The sequence below is a fragment of the Symphalangus syndactylus genome, chromosome 4, assembly GCF_028878055.3.
Source record: "Symphalangus syndactylus isolate Jambi chromosome 4, NHGRI_mSymSyn1-v2.1_pri, whole genome shotgun sequence".
Taxonomy (NCBI): domain Eukaryota; kingdom Metazoa; phylum Chordata; class Mammalia; order Primates; family Hylobatidae; genus Symphalangus; species Symphalangus syndactylus.
The window spans coordinates 140,303,402-140,323,693 of NC_072426.2; the positions used below are offsets into that span (position 1 = coordinate 140,303,402).

Consider the following 20,292-nt stretch of genomic DNA (forward strand, 5'->3'; position numbering starts at 1 on the left):
TAAATTCTGCCATTGTCATTTCACCTCCTGAAAGTCAGGGTCAGCTTGTGAAGAGTATTGTTTCTTAAATCACCAAACACCTTCTAAATTAATTTGATTAATTTCCTGCTCTCTATATTTGATTAGTTTAATAACACATAAGGAAATGGAAAAGAGATATAATTTGCCTTCTTGCACACCTATGTAGGCTAATGTGATATGAAGCAAATCAAGTATTACATAGTAATCTTGATTTTACCTTATGAATTAAAAACACAGACCTTTACATAGTATTTATTATTTTATGGAACATGTACCTTCATTTGGTATAGAGCAAAACAATCTAAGATTTTTGGTGCTATATTTTATGGGCTATAGTGTAAAATAAACAAAACACCATCATTGTATAAAGAAGTAAGAATTGGATAATGGAATAAATTTCTCATTTAGAAGCCCTATGCAATTCTTAGGTACTAAATCTGACATAGAGTAAATGGACATTTACTGTTGGTTTCTAGGTTGAATATAATTTCTTAGCAGGTTTTCCTCAGGGATACAAAGGACTTCTATGATCTAAGGTTGCCAATATGGATGATACAACCAATGTGGGATATATACATTGATAAGACTATTAGAATTTGAATGTCTGCACAGGGAACTTGTCCAAAAATATTCAAAACTCCTAAATCATGTGAATTAATCAAATAATGGTTCAATCAAATAAAGGCTCAGAATTTACATTTCTAAATGACTGAAATCACTTTCAGAAAATACTGTAATCATGTAATCATCCTTGCATGTTGCCTCCACTGAATTTCAATACTGGGAACACCAATTTTTCCACTAGAAAAATGCCAAAAGTCCCCAAGCTCTTAAACAAAGCAGCATTATGATACCACCATGCCCCTATTGTGAAGCATGGATCAGACCTTTCTATTGTTTCGGAATACTATCAGTAAATGCCATCTGAAAACATAAAAAATAAATGATACTCATGTAAATAAGTAAAAATTAAAGGCATCTGGGAGACAGCCAAAATTGACATTGTCTAATCTACATAACCTATTCCTTAAGAAGCATAATAATAATGCATTTTAAGAAGAGGAAGCTAAGTTAGGGGTGCATTTCCTCAAACACTAGTCTTTTTCAGTTTCAGAAAGAATTACATCCATAACACTATGAACAACTCTGTTCATTGAAGGGAATAAAAGCTCCAGATGACATCTCAACAGCTTTTCCTTTGTAGCCAAATACTGATTGCAAAAGGACATATCAGGCTGTGACTGTTATTATACGTGAGACGTTTTGCAAATGGATGGAAAAAATCATGGGAAGCAGATAAAGCTCTAAGAAATGATTCTGAAGCGATAAATACAATGGATAAGTATATGGCTAAACACATGACTGCCCTTCCAAAGAGCTGGTTATTTTTTTCTTACAATTGCCCCTCTCCGGACTCTCTAATCCTTGCCAGAATGCTTCCTCTAGTTATAAGTTTAGCTGCAATCTTGGCCACATGCCGTGGCTCACGCAAGTAATCCCAGCACTTTGGGAGGCCAAGGGGTAGATCACCTGAGTTCAGGAGTTCGAGACCATCCTGGCCAACATGGTGAAACCCTGTCACTACTAAAAATACTAAAATTAGCCAGGTGTGGTGGAGGGTGCCTGTAATCCCAGCTACTCAGGAGGCTGAAGCAGGAGAATTGCTTGAACCCAGAAGGCGGAGGTTGCAATGAGCCGAGATCAGGCCACTGCACTCCAGCCTGGGCGACAAAGCGAGACTCCATCTCAAAAATAAATAAATAAACAAATAAATTTAAAAAAAAAAAAGAGTTAACTGCAATCTAATGAACCAGTAGGAGTTCGGCTGCCCTTCCTGAGAGGCTCTGATTTAAGAAGATTGCACACAACGAAACTGCTGAGAAAAGACAGAAGGGTGCTGACCTAAGCCACAGCTAGACTTCTTGCCCCTAATTCAAGATCCCCAAAAACGTGCAGGAGCAGGAGGAACACATCAAAAAATGAAACGGGTTTGTTCTTATATCTCTGGATCTCTGTATATTGATCTTCATTTCTAATCTATTCATAATAACTTACTGCCATGACAGATACCAAGTAGGGACACTCCAAGCTCCTTTGGATAGCAAAGTTAGGAAAACCTAGAAAGCATGTTTTCCTTCTAAATCTTTCACCTTAGGACACCTACAGATTGATGATATTTATCATGTGCTGGGGAAAACAACATTTAAATAAAAGGTGATCCTTGTAGATAGGGTACCTCAGTTCAAGCAGATTCTCTGAGCAACTGTCAAGATTCACTGCTAGGAACTTTACTGATGTATCCGTTACACACCAATATCAATCCATGACCACAAACAAGGCAGATTTAACACAGCGAATGGAAAGATGTGAATATTTATTTTTGAAAGCTACAGTATATTCATCTAAAGCATTGATTAAATTGTTTAAAATCTTTACCACGCTACCACCTAGGTTCACACATGCATTTTCCCTTCAGTTTATTTATCATAATAAATATAGAAAAGCATATACATTTTATGCCTTATTCAAGATGTATGTCCTCATCAAAACAATTTTTCAGGTAATTTCTGTCATGTCAACTCATGATTAATTGCACTAATGAAGAGAAGTAATATCACAGAAAAATCAGTGTGGAGATGCCCAGACCAATATATTGTTGGTATTGGCATGCTTTAGTTCATTTTGCAGCAGATTTACCATCATCAAAACAGTTTCTACTTAAGCTCATTTGAAAACATTTTATTAGGCCAGGCGCGGTGGCTCATGCTTGTAATCCCAGCACTTTGGGAGGCCGAGGCAGGCGGATCACAGGGTCAGGAGATTGAGACCACGGTGAAACCCCGTCTCTACTAAAAATACAAAAAAAAAAATTAGCCGGGCGTGGTGGCGGGTGCCTGTAGTCCCAGCTACTCGGAGAGGCTGAGGCAGGACAATGGCGTGAACCCGGAAGGCGAAGCTTGCAGTGAGCCGAGATTGTGCAACTGCACTCCAGCCTGGGCGACAGAGCGAGACTCCGTCTCAAAAAAAAAAAAAAAAAAAGAAAACATTTTATTTCCCCAAAACTCTTACTGTTTTAGTGGTAAAACATAAAGAAACTGGAAAAATGATTGATTAAAAGAAACTTAAATGAGATGAAAAATATGTCATGGTTAAACCAAAAGGTAGATCAGGTGTACACGAACAATTAGTTGATTTTATCTAGAAGCAAATTTGCAAGTGTAAATGTGTCTGTCCAAGTGTGAATATGTAATCGATATGTTTATGTATGTATGTATGTATTGGTATGCATATGTATGCATATGTAGAAAGGAGTTTTGTGCTGAGAATTTATGCCATTCATATTATAAAATATTAATTAACATTTTCATTGGTGATACTTTAATTTCTGCATGCTTCATGGTGCATTCTATAGAAATTGAAATAAAAGATAACTTTAAATGGATATATTGATCGTTAAAATAGTATAAATACCAGTATAAAAATATAATGACAAGGTAACTCTTTCTTCACTTTTTTTAGGAAACATGCAAACCTCTTAAAAATGAAATAGGGGAAAATCAACTTATAGTGATCTAATATGGATGTCCATAATTCAGTGAAAAACATGGTAAATTAAAAACTAAAAATACTCGTAATAAGTATTTTAAATAATTTTATGTTCAATACACCAATAAGCTTTTGAAAATATACTTGAAGGAAGAGTCTGTCATCAAAAAAGCAAGAAACATACTAGAAATGAACATATCTCACGTCTCTTCTATCTAGATGATGGACACTATTTAGATGGAAATAGGATTATTTTGCTCACTCCTCAGTGTGGTCTACAACTAGGTTGGTTAATTTGACTCAAAGCCAAAAACAAATACACATATCTCCATCTAATTTTTGTTCGATTTTTATTTTTTGATACAAAACTTTCTTACATGTTTACCAACTATATATGTTCAAGAAATCAAAACTTGAGATCGGATAGTCTAAAAAATATTGTTTTAACATATAGAAATAAAGCTTTGTTCAAGTAAATGCATTTTTAAAGCATAAACTTCAAAACAAAATACCATCAGGGTGCTATTATTGCTTGTTAGTGTTATCATATGAGTGGTAATATTGCATAGCAGTTAGGAAACAGGTTTGGGGGTTCAGACTGACTGAATCCAAATCTCCACTCTGCCACACTGTAGGAATATAACCTGAGCAGGAGCTTAACTAACTTCTTTCAATATCTTAACTTCTTCATCTACCTTGCAGGGTTATAACAACTAAATTAAGTAATATATATCAAACACTTGGAGTAGTGACTCAAAATAGGACATTCTTCATAAATATTAGCTATTATCATGTCATAAGCTTATCCCTGCCTGATAAACATAATATTTTTAAGTTAGTAGGTTAAAAACCTCTCTTAATATTAAAGCAAATCAATCTCGTATCACTAATTGTTTGGAAGACTCTCGAATAGCATTCTTTTTTTATGAGATATAAATTGCCATTCAACACATTGTCATGCACACACAAAGGAAAATAAAAGCATCTTTATTACAACTGAATGCACCAAGTATGACAAATTCCATAGCTAACACCCATTTTACAAGGTTTGTGATTCCATCATAAAAATTCATTTCCCAAGAAAGCCAGTAAATAACGTCTCTGTCTGCATGTCATTATTTTTTTATTGCCTGTGTTTTAGAGCATTGGCTTGACTTATTAGTAACAAATTCAAAATTAATTCTTTTAGAATTTTAAAATGCTGATCTCACAAATAAACACTGGATAATAGTGAAATCAAATGAAATATATAAGAAAAAAAGTCATTTTAAGAAGATATTATATTTGAATGACTGTTTCAGACTCCATGTTAATACCAATGTTGATGATGGTCTATGTCTAGGTCCACACAACTGGTTTCTCACTTATACAGCTTGGTGGTTGTAGCATTCACCCCAAATATTAAGTAAAAATCTGGTAACATAGCAAAATACTCTGAGCTCCTTTAAATAACATATTGTGTTTTCATCATCTAATCACTTACCTAAACACTCTTACAAAGACTTCTATTTTGAAGTCTGACTACTTCACAAAGTATTATCTTTTGCACGGTTACTATGTACTCTATGTAAAGAAGACTTTTTTTTCTACTTTGCACAGACTATAGAAAGTTACAAAAAGAAACTTTAAAAGTAAGATACTTTTTAAATGTGAACTTTAGTAAACAAATCTCTTTAGTCATTTATGTAACTATGATTGCTTGGGGCTTGATGTGTCCATTCTCATTGCACATGTAGAAGTATTTTCATTTTCATCCCTATTTCCTGTTTTCCTTTTAAAGGTAAGTTAATCAGAATTGCAAACTGTTTGAAAAGAGGTGGGGAAGCCCTAATTTTGTATAACACTTTTCCCTTTGGGGTTTGTTAAGACCCCAGCTGAGTCTAATTACTAATTTACTGGTCTTAAAGGAAACCTTTCATTAACTGGAAAAGAGGCAAAAAAAAGTCATTTGTTTTAAAAGTTTGTACAAATTAATCTGTTGCCCAGTGAATGTACTTGAAAACTGGATGAAGTGTCTTGTATCTACCGATAAAAATAAACCTGGTAAGGTTCAGAAGCCCAAATCAGCCATCTAAAACATGTATCTAAAAATAAAAGACATCCTGACATCATCATGATAACTAATTAGCTTACTTCTAAAAATATTATGCTGAAATGTAAGTAATTATTGCATAAATTTTTCCACTTATGTAAGCTCTTCTATTTAGTATTTTCAAGCCTAACCAGACAATAAATATCATTTTTAAAAGTACAATGATTATGAACATGTAAAGATTTTTATTTTAAAATAGTTAGATTCTTACCCTGATTGAAGGGTTTTCCCGGACTCCAAGTGCGAAAATAATCATCCTAAGGGGGAAAATAATGTGAATTGAGTGTATATGAGTAATTAAAATGCAAGGGTTCATATAAAATCTAAAATTAAATATGAAACACAGAAGCTGTATACAAACCTCTACTTCCTGCAATGGCAAGCAGCAAATTATAAAATAAATAAATAAAAATAAAAAAGAAGAGAAAAAGAATAGTTATCAAAAAGGAACACACTGTTTACAAGTTACAGAAATGTCTTTCAATAAACCTGTTCATTTTCATTGCAAGTCAGTGGTTACTATAACAATTTAACTATTTTTGGTTGCCATTTCTCCTAAATATTACAATGCAATATTTTCAATTACAATTCAGTGCATAATATGACATGCAGATAATTACCTAAAACTAATAAGCTATAAAGTATCTTACCAATTTCCAATTATACAACTTCATTGTCCCCTAGTACAACAGTAAGTGGAACCATTAATTCAGCAGGGAAAATACCAAGTGATTCTGCAGTGGCCCATGGAGTGTAAATATGCTTTATGCAAATCATTCTCTTGCTAATCGAATATCTAAGGAGTTCATCAAAATGCAATCTAGAGGTTGAAAAAAATGCACACCTAATTAAGTCCTGCCTAAAGTTTAATTCTTTAATATGGAAAAGAATCAATGCAATATATTTACAATATACTTAGTAAATACGACAGTACAGCACAAATGTAGGGCAATGTACACTGAAAAGAATTTTTAAAAAGTAGGGCCAAATAGACTATGTCTATTTATTTCTTGTTTTTACCACTCTAAAAGTCTTATAAAAGTTCCTCATTAATATCATATTTTATTATAAATTAAAAAGATGTCACTGTTGAAATTAACATACTGTTGTCACTATGGTAACCTGCCAGAAGAGAGTAGCACATCATGGTGAAGCTGTAACATTTCCAATCTCTAAACTGTTAGACCACTCAAGTCAGTTAATTGGAAAGCTACAGAAGCTACAGAATTCAAAAGGGGTAAGCAGATATTCTTTCTCTTTGTATAAATGTAAGGGATATAAATGCAGTTTTGTTACATGAATATCACATAGTGGTGAAGTCTCAGCTTGTAGTGTAAACATCACCTGAATAGTGTACATTGTTCCCATTAATTTCCCAGCTCTCACCCCTCATGCCATCCCACCCTTCCAAGTATCTCATGTGTATTATTTCACACTCTATGTCAACATGTACACATTATTTAACTCCTACTTATAAGTGAGAACATGAGGTATTTGACTTTCTCTTTCTGAGTTGTTTCACTTAAAATAATGGCCTTCAGTTCCACCTACATTGAGGCAAAAGACATAATTTCATTCCCCTTTTGTGGCTGAATAGTATTCCATTTTCTTTATCCAATCAGCTGTTGATGGGCAGTTAGATTAAATCTAATATATTTACTGTTCTGAATAGTGCTGTGATAAACATACGAGTGCAATTATCACTTTTACATAATGACTTATCTTCCTTTTTTGGATCTTCTTTCTGGCCTCTTTTTTAGTGTCTCCACTGTATAAGGAAGAAAATGTAGCACTGACTTCAATCATAGAAATAAATGCAATCCTTTAATTTATTTATGAAAATTTTAAATTAGGTTTCAGAAGTTTTTTTAATGTGACTAACAGTTAATCACTACCTTCTGTAATTGTACCCCACCAACTTCAATTTTTTAAAAAAATGAAACAAAAAGAAAAAAATGACATCACTGTAGTTGATATATTTATGTCCATATAGGGTTATATTAAGAGGAGGGCAAATTATAGCAATCTATACACATAGATTTTCCACTAAATTATCTAGGATTAGATTAAGAAAGGATAATGCTACTGGATAATTAAATAAACACTGATTACGTATTGTCTTTAAAATATTTTTAAATACAATTATAGCGTGATACAATTCTTGGAAAATTAGACTTTCAAATTAAATTACTCCACTAAATGTCTCAAAACTTGAGCTGAGCAATGTAACATACTCATTTAATATCTTTTATTTTTATAAATATATCTTACTATTTGAGGATGATGACAGTGATCCAAGCATGGGGAGGAATTGGGCAGCTACAGTTTTAGGGAACAGAAAGCTAGACATGCACACGTGAGTGATGGATTTGGAGACAGGCAAACCAGAATTTTAAGTCTGGCTCTACCACTTATTAGCTGCATCACTTTAGAAAAGATGATGGCCTCGACTATCCTCAGATTCCTGTGATGAAAGTTGGAAAAATAATATCTACTTATTTGAGGGGGAGATATTGGGATTAATTATCAAATGTGTAAAATGCCAGCACAGTATCTGGAATAAAGGAGTTGCTAAATCTTAATAGCTACTCATAAGGGTCAAGTTTATGTCTGTCAGTGTCTTTGGGCAACACCATGGACAAGCTGTCATTACTGCTCACCAAATCCTTTGTTTTTCTGATTTCTTACAAACTGCCATAAACTCCTCCTCCTATTTTCAAATCCAACACTCTCTCAAAAAAAAAAAAATTCAAATGTAGCAAATTTTTAAATACCTACATTTATTGCTATAGTAAATGCAAGAAGAAAAAATGTTTTTGCTGTCATCTCAAACTATTCTGACATGGTACAGCTACCAGTGGCAACACCCAAAAAGATGTGGCTAAGTTTTTATTGTAATAGTGACTCCATTTATATAAACATCACAGAGCCCAAGAAGGTGGAAAAGGTGTAGAACTGACATTGTCAGCACTGAAGTCACATAATGTCAAAGCGGCATGTTTCACGCAACACATAGTGTTTGCAATACTGAACACCTGCATAGATGAGCAGGAATTAGGGGAATGTATATTTAAAAAGAATATAATTTTAAAATCTAACCTCAACCACATTTAATGATCTTCCTTCGGAATAATATGGTCAGGGTTGGTTCGTTTGGGACAACAGCTATATAAAAATCTATAATCACAATTGTAAAACATGAACTTGGTTCTCTTGGTTATGTCAAGGGCAATCTCGAAGTCTGGCCACTGTGGGGATCAGACATATATATGATGGAAATGAAAAGTAGTCCTACTACTAAACCATTTTTAGACATATACTTTGTGTTCTGACATCATTAGACTTGTTTTTTTTTTTTAAATTAAAAAAAAAAAAAAAACAGTTTCACCTCATTAAATCTTAGGAATTTTGCCAGGATGAGAAATAAAAGTATTTTCACATAAGTGTTCATTCAGGAGCAATTTTTTTTGTTTCAAAACCTTTGTGTGAATATTGGTTGTTCTCAGGCTTCAATTTATATCCAAAATAAGCCAACCAGGGATTTAGAAAACAACTACAAGAGATGCCCTCAATTGGAGAAATTCTGGGTTTAAACGACTGAAACCACTCCTGAATGTTTCAAGAGGCAAAGTTGGATTCTTGTTACACACGTTCAAAAACTTACAGAGTGAATTACAGAGACCATTAGAATTTAATATTAAACCATTGCCAACTTCTTGTACTTATAGAAATAATAACTGCAAGTTTTCCACAAAATAAAGTCTACATAAAAATTGGGTTTATGTGTTTTATTGTTTAAACTGTCTTTTTCCTTGTGGTTTTAATGTTGCATCTTTTTCTCTAATTTTAAATAAAACATGTGTGCACTTTATTGAACACACCTATGTATTACAGAGCATAGTTTCTCAGCCTTGGCATTATTGATATTTTGAGCCAGATAATTCTTTGTTGTGTTAGGGGTAGGGAAACTATTGTGTGCATTGCTAACTATTTAGTATCATCCTCTGCTTCTACTCACGAGATACTGGTGGGGATACTACTACCAGGTGTGACAAAAGGGAAGTGTAACAAGTTATTGCCTAATATCCTCTGGAAGAAAAATTCACTCATTTGAAGACAGCTGATGTAGAGTTGTTGGTAAATAAAGACAAATGAATCAAAATATCTTACAACAAAGTACTGCTACTAGTAACAGATTTTCTCCACAAATATTGAAAGCATATTAAACATTCAATTTTAAATGTAGATTATTGTGTAATATTTTATTAAGAACATTTTACAACTGTATGGGTTTTTTTTCTCCAAAATATTTAATGGCTATATAATACTCTTTGGTATCGACTTACTGTTATTTATTTAACTATGCTGTCATATGTCCATGCTCTATGCCTTTATATGACTTATCATATTTAGCTATAATAAATAACATACAAATATATCTGACTAAATTTCTATTTTCTTATAAATACAGAATATAACTATAAGTTCAGAAAGGTGATCAGTGTAAATAAACACCACACCCAGTATGGAGAAGCTAGTTTCCTGTTCCAAAAACTGGTTACAACTAGGCTTTGTACAGGTGAAGTGGGTCAGAAGGATAAGCTTACATGGAAAGGTCAACTGTTTGGTTCATTTGTGTCCACACAGCTACATCTGTACTGATAAACTCTCCCATTGTCTGAAGGAATAATTTGGATTGGCACAGAACTAGGTCAGAGATTGCTTAAGCATCCTCATAGAGTTTGATACAGAATCAATTGGGAATAGGAGATCCTGATGCCCAAAAGCTCCATAAATGCCTACAGATGAACATAAAAAGAGTAATACTCAGGCATTATGTTAGCCATTATTAAGCCATTTAAGTCATCCCAGCGGCTATGAAGAGATGTTTCGGCAATAAAATCTTACTAAAATCTATGTTTAAAAATAAAGTTTACAAAGCACCATACTTTTAAATATTACTAAACAGAGACACTATTGAAGTCTACTGAACACAATTTTGTTGTATTTTTTCACAACTATTTTGCAATTTAGGTTAACTGCTATGAAGTATTTTAACACTATAGAAAAAAGATCACATCATTATACAGTGAGACACAGGATAATGCTTTTGAAGACACACTTCAAATATAAAATGAATGTCAAAGTGATGATTATCAATGATAACTATTTTTGTTACAGTATGCCCATATTCTAAGCAAATATGACAGTCCAGTTCTGGGTGAGGTATAGAATATTCTGGTCAATCTATATGAAAAGAGTTTAGCTGATAATATTCCTATAGCATTTCACTTTCTTACCTGAAGTCTGATGTCAAACTACCTAGGATTTCATATAAGACCTCTGTATAGAGTCATCCAATTGAAATACATACAAACCAACATTGATTCAGCTGTAGTACTGCCAACTATATTTATTGACACTTTATTATTAAAATCAACATCTTGGCAATATTCTCCCTTAAAGTAATAGCATCGATGCTATTCTATACCCAAAAAGGAGACAGGCTTTTACAATAGTACTGTCTTAGTTTTTTCTTTTTAATTCACAGAGTCCCAATCGATGTTATATTGTTGACTTTAAGGCATTCAGAATTACATTTTATTATGTTAATACTTATTAACTGAATTTCATTAATGTATCACTGTTTAAAATATTTAAAATGTCATTTTTCTTCTTGTCGCCAAAATGAATACCTCACTGTTTAATGAGTGATCTTGTTCACATAACAATGGGCTCCAATTTCAATTAAATTAGGATGAAAAATAAAAAATTTAATAAAATGCTAAAAAGAATAATTATGAAGATCTAAGGATGAATTTGTCCTGGAATAAATTTTCAAATTTTAGCTTAACAGTTTCAATTAATATATTAGAATGAAAAATAAATATCAAAGAAAGCAAACAGCAAGGAATAACAGAACATCAGGGAAAAGACCAAGCTTTTAGAAAAGTCTAGACTTGAAACCTTTATCTACCATTTACTCTGATATTTCAACTCTGACTTTCAATTTTATTTTCTGAAAATTGAGACTAATAATAATGTTGTTAAGCTTTGTAAATATTAATGTATACAAACTATTAATATAGTTCTAGTTCACAATATGCATTTAAAAATGGCACTATTTTTATAGCCAGGAAAACATTCTAGTAATTGTTATCAATCATTATGATGCCACAAATGAATATATTTATTAAATTATATCATGTAAAAATAAAAATTTTGAATAAAATACGTGGTACATTTTAGGAAGATTATAACATATGGAATAGGTGGTTAGAAATCAGATTTTTTTTTTTTTTTTTTTTTGAGACAGAGTCTCGCTCTGTCGCCCGGGCTGGAGTGCAGTGGCGCAATCTCGGCTCACTGCAAGCTCCGCCTCCCGGGTTCACGCCATTCTCCTGCCTCAGCCTCCGAGTAGCTGGGACTACAGGCGCCCGCCACCGCGCCCGGCTAATTTTTTTTTTGTATTTTTTAGTAGAGACGGGGTTTCACCGTGGTCTCGATCTCCTGACCTCGTGATCCGCCCGCCTCGGCCTCCCAAAGTGCTGGGATTACAAGCGTGAGCCACCGCGCCCGGCCGAAAGCAGATTTTTGATAATTCCATTGTGACCCCTGACCCTTGACTTCTGATGCCAAATGCACATAAATTATGACCTTATTAATCTTCCAGTGTCATATCAGGCTTATGACTTTATTTTTTTCAACTGTTCCAGTAAATATTTATTGTGCTCCAATAGATTCTAAGGAAAAAGAAAATTGAGTGGTACACAGCTTGTGACTTCAAGGAGCTCGGAATCTAATGTGAAAGCCAGTTGCATTCACAATGGACTAAGTATGTAAAGAGAAACCTATTCAAAGCATGATGGGAGCAAGAAGAGAAAACAAATAAATCTGAAATGTTGCTAGTGAGGTCTTCATGGCAAACCTAACTTACAAACATGTTGATATAGGACATAGGAACCCCAAAATATAATTTCCCAAGGTATCTGAAGTATCACCTAGTTCTTCCAAAATTGAGAGATAAAGAATCCAAAGCTTCTGTTGTATAGGCATAGATGATCTCCAAAGAAGGCCTTTATCAATGGCTTTCCTCACTGCATATTCATCCTGCTACTTACTCATACCAAAAGATGAATTTTCATCCTCCTCCCTTTGAATACCATACGGTTTTATGACTTGCATGACTAATAATATGTGGCAGAATGGCATTCAGGACATTCTCATGCTAGTTCATGAGAAACCTTTCATCCAACCACCATAAGAGAAACCCAAGCCACAAAGAGAAGCCATTTGTCTATATCCCCTGCAGGGCTACCAGATGACATCCAAAATCAATTGCCAACTATGTGAGAGAACCATTTTGAACTTTCAACTGACTCAAAACTCAGCATCCATTTTACTGCCATCACTTTAGAGACTCAAAGTGAGAAGCAGCCAGCTAGGAAAGTCAGAACATGATATCATAAGATAAAAATAATAAACTGTGGTTGTTAGCCACTACATTTTGGGCTGGTTTGTAGTGGGCTGGTTTGTTGCAGAACAATGAATAGCTGGAAGGTCTCCAGGCCATACAATTAGTCAATGGTTAAGATGAAAAAAAATATACAAGATCTTGAGTCAGGTCAAGCGTGTCTTTCATAACCGCACATCTTCAGACACGCAGATACAGAACCTCCAAACAATCCCTTGTTCACAGGATTTTGCTGTAATTAATCACGTAAATCCTTCCAATGTCATTCCCCTACTGAGTACCTGATGCTAAATGTTGGCTTTAGCCTTAGAAAATGGTCATGTAACCCTGTAGAAGAATCTTAGAGAAAATCCTGAGGAATCATGTAGTAACTTGGTTCTGCATATGAGAGTTAATCTGTATTCCATCCATATTTCTCTGAGTTTTTCTTTCTTATCCACTGGCTTGTTTTCCCTTCTGGATTTTTCATTCATCCCCTACTACCCATCAGTTATTCTAAATCCAAACTTACTTTCCTGCCTAACTCCCCAATCTTGACCCACTGGTTTCTATTAAGTCTCGCTTGAAAGCAACAACCACCACTGTTGAAATATTTTTTCCACAAGCCAGTAAGTGGAAAAATAGGTCCTAGTCTCAAATTCCACCCAAAGAGAACATAATTACAAACACAACAAAAATTACAGAAAGTGTTTTGGGTCCCTAGTCTTCTCCAGGAAAGAAAAGATTGGGCCAGAAGTCCCACACTGAAAGATCCTACTTTTTCCCAAGGAGTTGGTCAACCAGCCAAATATTCATAGTTGTGGGAAGTATAAATGGCAGGGAGACTCCTGATTTTTAACCTTTCTACAACCATTTTATTTTCATTCAAATCTCCATAATCAAAGCAAAGTTTAATATGCTATGGTTCCACTTATTGACAAATACTTTGTTAATCTTTATATATCTATACAGAAATATAAATAATATAATGATTTTGTAACTCTATGCTAAGGAGTTGGGAGGGAAATTTTCTATGATTTTTGTATTCTATGATTATAATCTCCCAAACTCTCTCAAACCAAACTTTAGAATTTTCCTATTATAATTAACTTTTATTGCTTCCTCTATTATGATAGCTCAGATAAATCATAAGGCATTGCTAGTTCTAAAGCTAAAAATTAGCAATGGCAATCTGTTTTTTTTCTGAAATATGTTATATATTATGGCATATATATGATCTCATTTACACATCTCATCTTATTCTGGGAAGAATGGCTAGCATAATAGTTAAGCCAATAAATTTCACAAAAGAGGAAACTTTCCTGTGTAGAAATACTTAATACATGATTTGATCACAAAATAGATTAGGTAAAGCTTTGTCTGGGTATAAAGGAATTATCTGTATGAGACAAAACATCTGCTTCAAGCCCCCAAGTGTTACATTTATTACCCAAGTAGCACTCATTTTTCCATGTTGTGTCCTAGAATCCTGAAAGAATTCATTTATAACACTTTGATGAGCCTTTATTTTTTACAGAGCATTTTATGCTCCCTGACTTACCACAGATTAAAAACATAAATAAAATAAATTGTGTCAAAAGGACAGTGCCATTGGGACAATTCCTCATTCGTCTCTGAAAGTCTCTGAAAATTGAGGTTAGAATCCCTCTGAATATATAAAGAATGTCTACTGGTTAGTTTTAAATTGATACACAAAACTTATGGTTCATTTATGTCAGAGAAAGACACAAAGAAATACTTTGCCTCAGTAAATAAATTAAGAACTTTTTGTTTGTTTTATTATACTTCAAGTTCTAGGGTACATGTGCACAACATGCAGGTTTGTTACATAGGTATACATGGGCCATGTTGGTTTGCCGCATCCATCAACTCGTCATCTATATTAGGTGTTTCTCCTAATGCTATCCCTCCCCTAGCACCCCACCCCCTGACAGGCCCCGGTGTGTGATGTTCCCCACCCTGTGTCCATGTGTTCTCATTGTTCAATTCCCACCCGTGAGTGAGAACATACGGTGCTTGGTTTTCTGTCCTTGTGATAGTTTGCTGAGAATGATGGTTTCCAGCTTCATCCATGTCCCTGCAAAGGACATGAATTCATCTTGTTTTATGGCTGCATAGTATTCCATGGTGTATATGTGCCACATTTTCTTAATCCAGTCTATCACTGATGGACATTTGGGTTGGTCCCAAGTCTTTGCTATTGTGAATAGTGCTGCAATAAACATACATGTGCATGTGTCTTTACAGTAGCATGATTTATAATACTTTGGACATATACCCAGTAATGGGATCGCTGGGTCAAATGGTATTTCTAGTTCTAGATCCCTGAGGAATAACCACACTGTCTTCCACAGTGGTTGAATTAATTTACACTCCCACCAACAGTGTAAAAGTGTTCCTATTTCTCCACATCCTCTCCAGCATCTGTTGTTTCCTGACTTTTTAATGATCACCATTCTAACTGGTGTGAGATGGTATCTCATTGTGGTAAGACTTTTAAATATTAAGAATCTTCATTGTAACTATAAAGACATTAACACATGTAAAAACATTTAATAAAAATAGTGGCTTGAATTTATTACTCACTCACCCTGTACCAGGAACTGTTCTGAAAACTTTACTCTCAATATCTTCAAGAGGTAAGTGATTCCATTACTCCCATTGTACAGATGGGAAAGTGAAGCAAAGAGAGATTACATGATCTGCTAAAGTTTACACAACTATTTAGAAGTACTCTTGAAATTAGAACCCCAGAAGTGTATCCCCAAAGCCTGCATTTGAAACCATTCCAGCATACCACAGGTCAGCAGCCATGATGGCCTATGGGCCAGGCCCACAAGTTGTTTTTGTAAATAAAGTTTTATTAGCCACACCCCTTCTTTTACATGTTATAACTGCTTTAGTGCTTACCACAGCAGAGTTCAATAGTTATGACTGAGGCCATAAGGCCTGAAAAGCTTAAAATATTCAGTAACTGGTCTTTTACTACACTGTCTTATACCATCCTATACTTCACCCACAAAAGAAGGCTTAAAAAAATGAGAAAGCAATATTTAATGGAATACTTCTCTATTTCCACATAGGAAACAAAAAATACTTTGTTGAGATGGAGAAGATGTTTATTGTTCTTAACATTAATTTTAAGAACGTTAATAGAATTTGCATAATTCTATTCTCAAATCTTAATGTCTCTAAATTTTCTAAGTACTTTTATTTTTCTTTTCTGACCATCAGTATCTCATCTAGCTTTGGATACAATCTACAGATGAATTTATCATATTTTTAGAAAAAGAAATCACGATGTATATTCTGAAGCCAAGGAAAATAAGATTATAAAAAGCTTTATGATGTAGTATACAGAAAAAATTTTAGACACAGGTTGCAAATATCTATTCCGCAATTTCATGATCCTCAATTTAAAATGAAAATCAAAGGCTAAATTAAGGTCAAGTGCCTCTAAGTACTAAAAATGTGCTTCTAATCCTAGAATGCTTCTTAGATTAGTAAATCAAAACTTTAGATATTGTTTACTGCCTAAGCAAAATAACAATACCAATATTTCCATATTTATTTTGCATTCTTTGTAAAAATTTATGTTTCCATATGTGCAATAAATATTACTACATTTGTATTATATTAATAATGTAAAAATATTTATAGTATTTCCATAATTTTACATGTGATATTTAAAACATTATCTTAGTGTTCATAATTCATAATTTTAAATCATCTATAATGCTAAATGTTGAATATAGTTTATAAGACTGTTTATATCATCAAATATAAATAAATAAATTTATATAACATATAAATGTTAAATGCATGTCAGTCTGATTAAATATTTTCATATAGAGTCAACAAAAATACAGTGCTGTTCAAAATTTCAGCTAAATACTGTGTAAAATAAATAACGATCACCATAAATGAAAGTAAAATTATAGTTATCTTTTAAAGAAAGTACTATCCTGAAAAATGGTGCATTCATTGTTTCATTATTGAGTCAAGAATGTATTTCTGTGCTTTATTTCCCCTCTAGTAGCAAAAATAAGCTCTTTCATATTGTATACTGGTTAGGTATTAGGGAGGATGTATTTATAACTGAACTTTAATTCTTTCCCTCTGAGTCCTTTATTGTGATTAATACCTGTGAATACCTTTTTTGAACATATCTGTTTTTAGACACAAACTAAAAGCTGTTTTGTTCCCACTGAGTTTTGATTTTTGTTTTTAAGATGCTATTTTTAATTTATTTCATTGTTGTTATTTGGTTTCTACATGTATAAATTGAGAATCTGATGCCCAGTTGCTACTATCTGTAGTAACAGTGTCACATTCATAGTTCATGGCTTCTAAAATCTTTGAACTAAAATATGATTCATTCTTATCTAAAAGCTTTGCTTTGTGACTATTATATCCTTTATTATCTCTTTAAAATTATATAAACAGAAGACTTTCAAAACACCCTTTGCACTATTGAAAAATTTGGTGTAATGTGTATATCTTGGAGTTTGTCCCAATATTTAGTTTTAGATTTCACTTTTTTCAAAACACTAAAATAATGCTGCCAAATAATCCACACACTTTCTAAAAAAGAAAAAAAAATAGCTAGTTTACCTGAAAGCCAAAACAGAATTATAATAATCAGTAAAGTGTTATGTGGAAGATAGTAGCTAACAACAGCTCCCAGGAATCCACTTGAGTTTGCAGTGGCAGTACGTGACTCATTCCCTTTTGTAGTAAAGATTTATCACTTATGTATAGCTACAAAATAAATTATGCCAAAATTTAGCAGCTTAGGACAACAGACATTTATCTTACACTTTCTGAGTATCAGAAATCTGGGCAGGGTTTAGTTGAACGCTGCTGCCTGCAACTCTTCCACGTGGCTGAAACTAAGGTGTCAACCAAGGCTGCCTGCTCTTCTGAAGTCTTGACCAACACTTCACGTATTTGGGGAAAGGATTTGTTCCTTGCTAAGTTTTGAACTGAGGGCTTCAGTTTGTTACTGGCTCAGTTCAAGTTCCTTGCCACATGGGCCTCTCCACAGGGCAACTCACATCGTGGCTTCCCTTACTGTGGGAACTCCAAGAGAGCGTGAGAGGATGGGTAATATAGAATGTGGTCTTTTTAAAGCTGATTTCAAAATGACATCCTATTGCTATAGCACTGTTTTTGGAGAAGTGAGTCACTAGCCCAAATTTGAGCACAAAAGCATGAATACCAGAATGTAGGGATCATGGCAGCCATTTTAGAGGTTCCCTTCCACAGAGGGAGGGTGAGGAGTTGCTGGAAAATCTCTGGAAACTCTTTTTCTCATTTGACAAAACAGTACTTCATTTTTTCTATTGTCAGGATTTTCAGAGAAAGAGAGGTCAAATCTCACTCATTTCCTTTAAAAATTTTTCATGGATACATAATAGTTATAGAGTACATATAATGTTCTGATACAAATTTACAATGTGTAATGATCAAATCAGGGAAATTTAGCTATCCATCACCTCAAGCATGTATCATTTTTGGTTTAGGAACATTCCAATTCCACTCTTAGTTATTTTGAAATATACAATAAGGTATTGTTAACTAAAGTTGCCCTATTGTGCACTCATTTTCTTTAATTTCAAATTCAGTAAACTTCGCTGTGTATGCCTGTACTATTTGGCAGCGCTTCTAAAGCTATTTGTCATGAGGAACCAGTTTTATTTTTTTTTCCAATCGATTACAGAACAAACCTTTTATAAAATACAGGAAAATTAACCACTTAAAAATTGAAATAAAAAAAGACATGCAAAATACAAAGGCAAATTCATTGCTATTAGAATTAATCAATATATAATTTTTCTGTCAAGTTGCTGTGAAAGCTTTTCCAATGCTGACACTCAATTTCTGTACCCATCCCACTGGGGTTACAAAGCAGCACCAATCTGTGGACCATTCTTTGAGCCACATTGATTTCTATGACATAGAGAAATGTAGTTAGAGATGTGTCTCCCAGACTTGCTGCCTCAAAGTTCGCAATTTCTGATAAAAATCTATGAATTCAACCAATAATAAAATGTCACATCTCCAAAAGGCTGTGAATATTTCAGTTAATTTGATAGCTGGGAAAAGTACACTTAAATCATTTTTGCTTATGGTAAAGGGAGATAAACACAATAACAATATTTTGCTTTTTTTCTTTTTGTTTTTTAGAGATGAAGTCTTACTGTATGCCCAGGCTGGAATTCAGTAGCATGACCACAGCTCCCTGCAACCTTGAATTCCTGGGATCAAGAAATCTTCCCACCTCAGCCTTGAAAGTAGCTAGGACTACAAGTGCACACCACCACACCTGGTCAATATTTTACTTCTATTTTGTATGTGATTTAGGACATATATCTGTTCTTCTCTCTTACATTAGTCTACGCCCATCAAGCAGCTATCAACAAATGTAGCCATGGAAGATAAATATGTTTGCACATTTAAAAACTTACATTAAAATGAATCTAACGAGCACTAACGAGAAAAGAAACACCAACCCGTTAAAATACACTGAGGGAAATGTATTTTAATGTCATATTACTAAGCAAAAGAAGTTAATCTATGAAGGCTGTATACTGTATTATTCCAACTGTAGAGCATTCTGGAAAAGGTAAAACTACTGAGGCATGAGAAGATCAATGGTTGCCAGGGTTTGGGTGGGGAGAAGAATGAGGCAGAGCCCAGAGGATTTGGGGAACAGGGAAACTATTTAGTGCCATACTATAATAGTGGACACATGCCATTATACTTTTGTGCAAACCAGAAGAATGAACAATATCAACTGTGAACCATCATGTAAACTATAGATTTTGGAGGCTAATGATATGTCCAGAAGGTTTATCAATTGTAACAAAGTGTGATCACTCTGGTAGGGATGTTGATAATGGGAGAGCTGAGTACTGGAGGCAGAGTATGTGGGAAACCTCTGTACCTTCTGCTTGCTTGATATTGCTAGGGACCTAAAACTGTTCTAAAAAAAAGAAAAGTCTGTTATATTAAAAAATAAATCACAGAAAAATTTTATAACATAGCTAATATTATGTAGTTTGCATTTTACATCTCTAATTATAATGAACTACACACAGTAGAAGATTTTAATTAATTCTTACACTCTGTGCAATGGAAACCGATGTAAAAATTG

The 20,292-nt window shown here is 33.8% G+C and overlaps 1 protein-coding gene across 5 annotated transcripts in view; it reads right to left on the reverse strand.

Moving 5' to 3' along the window:
• SPOCK3 (SPARC (osteonectin), cwcv and kazal like domains proteoglycan 3) overlaps positions 1-20,292 on the reverse strand; it is a 481,221-nt gene that overhangs the window by 280,145 nt on the left and 180,784 nt on the right. For 3 of the 5 annotated variants that reach the window (XM_055276339.2, XM_055276338.2, XM_055276337.2), the window contains one exon: positions 5,871-5,916. The exons of the other annotated variants lie outside the window; for them this stretch is intronic. In XM_055276339.2, the coding sequence (XP_055132314.1) occupies positions 5,871-5,916 (46 nt within the window). The remainder of the gene's footprint in view (positions 1-5,870; positions 5,917-20,292) is intronic. 5 annotated transcript variants of the gene reach the window in all.